At 41.9% G+C, this 8,306-nt stretch overlaps 1 protein-coding gene across 5 annotated transcripts in view; it reads right to left on the reverse strand.

The window, feature by feature from the left end:
• The window catches only part of FRYL (FRY-like), a 271,066-nt gene that overhangs the window by 55,686 nt on the left and 207,074 nt on the right, over window positions 1-8,306 (reverse strand). For all 5 annotated transcript variants that reach the window (XM_010858903.1, XM_010858901.1, XM_010858902.1 and 2 more), the window contains 3 exons: window positions 7,310-7,478; window positions 2,962-3,221; window positions 2,446-2,586 (listed from right to left, as the gene is read on the reverse strand). In XM_010858903.1, the coding sequence (XP_010857205.1) occupies window positions 2,446-2,586; window positions 2,962-3,221; window positions 7,310-7,478 (570 nt within the window). The remainder of the gene's footprint in view (window positions 1-2,445; window positions 2,587-2,961; window positions 3,222-7,309; window positions 7,479-8,306) is intronic.

The following is an 8,306-nucleotide window of genomic DNA, read 5'->3' on the forward strand; positions in this document are numbered from 1 at the left end:
CTGTACTTGCTAATTCTTTGTTCTCAAGTTCAGTCTTCTCTGATCACATCAGGTACATTTCTGCCTCTGTGTCTTTGCTCTGACTCAGGACCTCTGAGACGATACTCATGACTCTAATCCTGTCAAGTCTTCAAGCCCCACCTCCCACTCCAGCTTTAGGGCCTGTCAAGAAGCTTTCCTGGACTTTTCATCAACAGCTCTGGGTTAGAATTCCAGCTCTACAGAGATAGACCTAAATAGCTATGTGACTTTGAGCTATGTCACTCTTCTCACTACCTTACTTTATTCATTGTAAAACAGCAGTCATCTTACCAAACTCACAGATTTCTTCCAGGAATTAAGTAATGTAAATGAAGTGCTTGTACTTGGCCTATAAGTAGTGCTTGCTGCTGCTGCTGCTGCTAAGTCGCTTCAGTCGTGTCTGACTCTGTGTGACCCCATGGACAGCAGCCCACCAGGCTCCTCTGTCCATGGGATTCTCCAGGCAAGAACAATGGAGTGGGTTGCCATTTCCTCCTCCACATAAGTAGTGCTTAAGAAGTGATAATTAAGAAATTATTATTATCATCATGAAAAATAGCTCTTTTAAAATTTCTGGCAAATGGCAATTCTCTGAATTTCATCTTGAAAAGTGAAAGTGTTAGTCACTCAGTTGTGTCCAACTCTTTGTGACCCCATGGACTGTAGCCCACCAGGCTCCTCTGTCCAAGGAATTCTCCAGACAGGAATACTGGAGTGGATTGCCATGCCCTTCTCCAGGGGATTTTCCTGACCCAGGCTTGAACCTGAGTCTCCCACACTGCAGGCAGATTCTTTACCATCTGAGCTACCAGGGAAGCCCAGGAATTTCATCTCGGCTTCTTGGAATTACAACTTCATGCCTGTTTCTAGTGCCAGCCCCAACTCAGTCATTCATTCATCCAATTAAGGGGAACTTCCTATGTGTCAGGCACTAGTCTAGGCTCTGACAAGGTGGCAATGAACTAAATAAAGATTCCTGCTCTTTTTTTTTTTTTTCTTTTTGCTGCAGTGCACGTCTTACAGGATCTTAGTTCCCTGACCAGGGATTGAACCCAGGCCATGGCAGTGAAAGCACCAAGTTTGAACCACTGGATTGCCAGGGAATTCTCAGATTCCTGCTCTTAAGAGCTCAGAATCTACTGGACTAACTGAGGCAAAAGTAATGAGGCAAAGAAATAAAATATACAGTGAGTTCAATGATAAGTGTTAGGAAAACCAATGAAACAGGGCAAGAAAAAGAAGAGTGTATATGTGGGGGCAGGGCATTTGCAGATTTGAACTAGATGACCAGCAAAGGTATCAGTGAGAACAGCCATTTGAGGAAACATCTTAAGAATGTGCAGAAATGAGCAACTGACTGTTTGGGGAGAGAGGAAAGCAAATGGCAAGGTCCCTGGGTGGGATGTCTGAGTGAGAGCCGGGCAGCAGAGGGTTCAGCATGACCCAACGGCAGCGGGCTTGAAGTGGGCTGTTAGGACGTGTGGTCAGACAGCTAATGTGGGATCGTGTTTTGTACTACACACCCACCTTTCTCCAAGTGCTTCTCAATGCAGATTATTGTGACATGCCTTCAGAACAAAGCTTTCAGTAATCAGGTTAACCCAGGAGATGCTGGGTAAAGCAAGGCTACTCAATGGTTCATTTCAAGGAGGATCCAGAAGAACCTTTAGAGCAACACTCTGCAGAGCTAGTTTTCTGTGGAACATACTTTAAGGAGATGCTACCCTGTGTCTAACAGTTATATCTACATATACACACATGTCTGTGTGCATGTCAGTTTAACCTTTGTGCTTGATAGTTCCATAGTATTCTCTTGAGCAGATTTAAGTACTGTTCTTTCTTCAGAAGATAAAGACTGTGCATTATTCACTGTTTATCTCTTATCATGATTTTTCCTGCTTCCAGAAGCCTTTAGGGCATGATTCTATAGGTACTGAGCTCTCACTTCTCATCATGCTCTAATATCCCAGTGTCAGCTGCTGACAGGAAAAACTACTAACATCTCTCCACTTTCATATTACTTTCTGTCCAATATCATCTCGAATCCTCTCAGACAGTGGTGGCTCCAAAGTTATCCACTCTCAGGACTCTAGTTTTCCTCCGTAGCCCTTACCATGACTGTACATCACTAACCTAGTGATTTATTCATTAAATAAATTAGGTGTAGGTTCAAAGAATAAAATCTGTAGCATCCATCAGATTATAATGCCCAGAACACAGAAGAGCACTTGACCTGTAATAAAGCCAGGCGATACTTATTAAATGAATCAATGAATGAATCCATGTGCTATTTCCTGATTGTCCTCCTCCTGGCCCCTGCTTTGCCTCTGCTGTTCTACGGCTGCCCAGATTCTGACATCACAGGACACTGGCTAAGTATACATATACATATATACATGAAAGTGAATGAACTTGAACACATACGTAAGGCAAGAGGCTTGGTTCACTATTTACTCCACAAATGCTGATCAAAAAGTGCAATATTATTTTCAGGTTTTTCGGCCAGCCATCTGCGAGCGTGGTCCACACGTTCTCCACCTCCGACCAGGCCAGCTCATCACCATACTATATACAGGAAATACAGCACACACTTCAGCAGCACTTCAGTAACAACCATCTATTCAATACCAAACTCATAACATCGTGAAATATTAGAAAATAATGCTTTGACAGACAGCTTTAATCTTCTTCACATTGTAGAGAAATAATCATTTCTTTCAACAAATCTAAATACAAATATCATTAATCACATATGATTTTAGCTCCATTCCCCAAAAGATATTTTATATCTGATGTGAAGCTTTTTTTTTTTTTAAAGAAAGGAACTTATTTATAACACATACTTGTTTGGATTATCTAATCTCATTGTCTATTTCTAACCTGTTTACTCCTCCTAACTCGGTAATTCTGTGCAGGAACCACAAATACAAAACCTGTTACCTTTGCTGTCATGTACATCAGATTATTCAGAACCATGGCAGTAGCTTGCGGGGATCCCCAGCCTTCTCCTCGTAACCAGCGCCTGCTAGTCACCATCAGTTCTCGGTCTTTTAAGGAATCGTCTTCATCTTCATCGTGTCGCCTTGCTGTGGGCAAGGGTTTCAAATCCACCAGCTCGATGTTGTTCATCCAGGGTAACAGGTAGTGCAGCATGACCTGTCTCCCAGCAGGGTGAGCTGTCTGAATTCTCTGGCTTATCTCTGTAGTTAAGGACAAGTCAAAGAGGGAACAACTGTGTAACTGTGCTTTCCTTTGATTTGTAATGAATTTAAATGTAACTTTTTAATTCTGAAAAAATAACAAGCCAGATTTTATTCACTACATTTAAGAATTATGAGCATTGTTTCTCCTTTTAATAAACCTGACCTTGATGACATCATAAAGAAAAGGAAACAGCTAACATACACCACAGACTTAACTTTTATATAAAATATCTCTGGTAGTTAAGAAAAATAAATGCACACTATTGGTGAGTCTGGTGTTAACTGCTATGAAAATAGTGTAATGGCTCCTCAAAAAAATTAAAAATAGAACTACCATATGAGTTAGAAATCCCACTGCTGACTATATATCCAAATGAACTGAAAGCAGGGTCCTGAAGGCCTAGTGCACAGTAGCACTATTTACACTGGCCAAGAAGTGGAACCAATCCAAATGTCCATTGCTAGACAAATGGACAAACAAAAATGTGTGTTTTGACACACACATACACATAATAGAAAATTCTGCAACCTTTACAAAGAATGGAAATCCTGTTACTTGCTACAACATCAAAGGATCACCTTTGAGGACATTATGCTAAGTGAAAATAGCTAATCATAAAACCACAAATACTGTAAGCTTCCACTTTTATAAGATCCAGTATAATCAAGTTCAGAGAAATAGAAATCACAATGGTAGTTAACAGGGCTGGGGGAAGTTCAGGAAAAGGGGAGTTTACTGTTTAGTAGGTATAAAGTTTCACTTCTCTAGGATGAAAAATGGCAGAGATCTGTTTCACAACAATATAAATACACAACACTACTGAACTATACAGTTAAAATGATTAATGTGGGAAATTTTACAATATGTGCTTCTTAACAAATAAACCTAAGATAAAGACAATCTTTATTCACGGATTAATTTAAAGTGACCCATGAAAAACCTCACATGTTTAGGTTCTATCTAGGGGAGACTCCTATGAAGTGCTTATTACTTTTACATTCATCTCATATAGTGCTCATGATAAACTTTGTGAGGTGGACAGTTCGAGTAACGTGTGCAAAGTCAGAAAATGATCAAGTGGCAGAGGATTCAAATACAAGGTTGATTCCAAAGCCTATGAGTTTTTATATACTGTTTACTCTCCATAAATCACTTTAAGTAAAAACCTTCTCTTTCCTCAAGCCCCCTTTTGCCTGGGTCTGGGTCTGAATTCCAGTTCTACCACATATACACAGATTGACCTAGGACCAACTATCAACCTTTGATCCTCACCTTATTATTCTCTCAGAAGGTAACAAAAGTAGTTGTGTCACGGAGGTTTTTTGTTTTTTGTTTTTAATGTACAAAACCTCTTTGAGTCCTTTATTAACATTTGGGGATGTGCCATACGTATAATTAACAGCATCACACCAGCTACAGAAGTACAGATAACCAAGAATGTACTTCGGAACAAGGATCTCAGAGCAACTTACAGTGTTGCCTGCTCTGCACCTCCACAAAAACCCAACTCTGACACACGCAGGACAGACAATATAACAATTTCACTTTGAAATGGTTCTTTAGAAAACGACAAGAATTGGCAGTTCAAACCCTTTAGAGTGAGATGTGGCAGGTCTTTCAAGTGCCATGGCACTGCTTTAGAAGGCCAGCGTGGGCATCTGAAGGTCAGACAGAGTAAGAACCGACTAGGGCGAGGGGAAGAGGTTTGATTTTCAGTGTACAGAGAGAACAGATGGTCCAAGTGGATACTTTCAGTTCAGGCTCAGTTTGCACAAACTCAGCACAGTGCCAACAATCTGCTCAGTCCAGTGCCTTGCACACATTTATGCTCAATTCCAACTTTTTAGAAGAACCCTTTCTTTTTTTAAAGTAATTAGTTTATTTTAATTGGAGAATAATTACAATATTGTGATGTTTTTTGCCATATATTGACATGAATCATCACCTGTGTCCCCCCATCCTGAACCCCCCTCCCACCTCCCTCCCCACCCCATCCCTCTGGGTTGTCCCAGAGCACTGGCTTTGAGTGCCCTGCTTCAAGCGTTGAACTTGCACTGGTCATCTATTTTACATACAGTAATATACATGTTTCAATGCTATTCTCTCAAATCATCCCACCCTCGCCTTCTCCCACAGAGTCCAAAAGTCTGTCCTTTACATCTGTGTCTCTTTTGCTGCCTTGCATATAGGATCATCGTTACCGTCTAAAAGAATCCCTTCTGTTAACAGGTCAATATTATTACCACAAGTATGAAAAATGAGACCTGGATCTCTGAATGAAGAGATCCTGGCTGAGGGATTTTACGTGTGTATGGGAGCCAAGGCCATGCCAGCACCCACTGCCATCCTGACCAATTCCATGACCTCTGAGATACCAGGGACTCCTCTCTTCTGTGCTAAAGCCTCCAGGAAAAGCCCAGGAGCCTCCGAGAAAAGCCTAGCAGCAAAATTAGTGGAGACAGCGGTTACCTATCTGCTTCCCAGGTGACGCTAGTGGTAAAGAACTCACCTGCCAAGGCAGGAGACTTAAGAGACTCAGTTTTTATCCCTGAGTCAGGGAAGATCCCCTGGAGAAGGACATGGCAACCCACTCCAGTATTCTTGCCTAGAAAATTTCATGGACAGAGGAGCCTGGTGGGCTCTGTAGGGCTGCAAAGAGTCAGACACAACTGAAGTGACTTAGCACGTATGTGGTTACTACTTTGCACTGATGACCATCCACGTCCATCCTGAAAGGGATGTCGGGACTGCGGAAGTTGGGAAGAAGGAAGAAGCGTGATTGCTGCTATTTACCAGTGCAAACCTAACACGTGTGCTGCTTTAAATACTGAATGTTAGGAGAATTTAAGTTGTTTTTGCCCCCAATCAGATCAATTAGGGGTGGGACTCAAACTATCTCCACTGCTAAAATAGGCACTGTGGAAAGACGGGCCAAGAAGGCGGAGGCCTATGTGCCTTGAACCTGAATGAAAGGTTCAGAGCCCTGGTATCTCCTGCATAACAATTCTGGTGCATTTGCAGCACTAAGATTAGAACAGGATCTTACTGAAGATGAAGAAGAGAAAAACTAGCTAAGAGTCTTTTGTATTATAACTAATAAAACTTTTCAGTTAAAGGATTTATAAGCACTATGGAGGCATCTGCAATAGTGTGTTCATCGACCAGAAAGGCTCAAGCTGGATGAGCTCCCTAATTACCTTAAATCTGAGTCCTGGGAAACCCATATATATACATATAGGACATCTTGCTTGACACACAGCCCATGCTTTAGAAACTCAAGGCAGGAATGTTTTTTGGACCCAAGGAAAGGAAACTGGACCAGAAAGCAAGGTGGGTTCCTAGCTGTAGTTCTGCTTAAGGCCGTACAGTATGTTCTCCTATGATTAGAGGTCTTACTTATGGAAAGAAACCTGTACCCTTATCCCTGCCCATTTATATTATTAAAAATAGACCAATATACAAGATAAACTATACACTAGAAGATTCAGGAAGTTTTATGTCTACTAAAGGAATATTTTCAAATTGCCTGTGAAGCCTCTCCTACTGCTGCTAAGTCGCTTCAGTCATGTCGGACTCTGTGCGACCCCATAGACGGCAGCCCACCAGGCTCCCCCGTCCCTGGGATTCTCCAGGCAAGAACACTGGAGTGGGTTGCCATTTCCTTCTCCAATACATGAAAGTGAAAAGTGAAAGTGAAGTCGCTCAGTCATGTCCGACTCTTAGCGACCCCATGGACTGCAGCCTACCAGGCTCCTCCATCCATGGGATTTTCCAGGCAAGGGTACTGGAGTGGGGTGCCATTGCCTTCTCCAGAAGCCCCCTCCTACTTTGTTTTATTTTGGCTAGTGTGAGGTGGAGAAGAGAGGTCAAGGTTAGAATCCCTTTAGAGATCTTTAATAAGCAATCTCCGTATCATGGTAGATCAGTATTAAAGAGTTCATATTAAAGGGAAAAAACCTCTCCTATATAAAGACAGGTTTTGTTTTAATTCAACCTCAAATTTCATAGATTTACATTTCCTAAAAGTAGTTTTTTCAAAATGGTTGCTGAAAAAAAAAACTACTAGCCAGTTGAACAATCATACCTGAGAATATGGCGAGAGTTAGCTCGGGATACGCCCTTGCTAACTCTTCGGACAGCTGATAGTAAGACACGGAATACAGATGCGGCAGAGGGGCCAGCTGGCTGAGGACGCCGTCCGTTCTCTGGACCTCCAGCTTGTGAGCATAGCGAAACATCTTCGGTTCCAGGATCTACAGGAATGTAACCCATCCATGTAAGCTTTTGTGGGTCCTCTAAATTTCAGCTATAATTAAAAACATAAAATGTTCTCCCAAGAAACATTATAGTTTAAAAGCTATAGAGTTGTATACATTGTAAAGTTTCTTGGATGCTAATCTCTAATTCCCAGAAATGTTTGCAAAAGGTCTCTAATTCTTGTTCTTTGTAATTCCAAATGAATACTAGAACAGAGGGTTATAAGGATCAATATATCTTTCTTTCTAGCACTTAGGGAAAAAAAAAAGTACCAGTCCTGTTGGGGGCCGGTGTGAGGCACTCCGCCCATGGCAAAGGTCATGAGGAAGGAGGCTTGACATACGCAAAGGTGGGATCGAGCCTCAGGAGTCCCCCTGGAAATTCTCGAGCATCTACCCCCATAACCAGAGTCTGCCTACTTTACTACTTTGTGCTCTCCCCTACACCTCTGACTTTACGGGGGGCTGTCCCCCACCACCTCTTTCGGAGAAGGAGTTAACTTAGAGCTCCAGTTAATAATAATTCCTGGGTGTGATAGGAGTGTTTCAACCTACAAACTCCTCTGAAGGTTCTCTAGCCTGCCTGACAGGCTTGTCCGGCCACATGTGATTGCTCACAGCCTCCCAACCGTGAGAGGCACGAGATGCTTTAAACCTTTTAAAAACAGGTTCCTTAGAAAAGTTAGAAAACCATTAGTATAAGTATAGTGGGCTGATTAGAAATTGTATTGGTGAAGGGTTTTTCATTTGTTGAGCCAATGTTTGTTGCTAAGACTCCACATCCCCTGCCCTTACACACATTAATGAATATATAGAAGAAATAAG

This window comes from Bison bison, unplaced genomic scaffold (genome assembly GCF_000754665.1).
Source record: "Bison bison bison isolate TAMUID 2011002044 unplaced genomic scaffold, Bison_UMD1.0 scf7180017864451, whole genome shotgun sequence".
Lineage (NCBI taxonomy): Eukaryota > Metazoa > Chordata > Mammalia > Artiodactyla > Bovidae > Bison > Bison bison.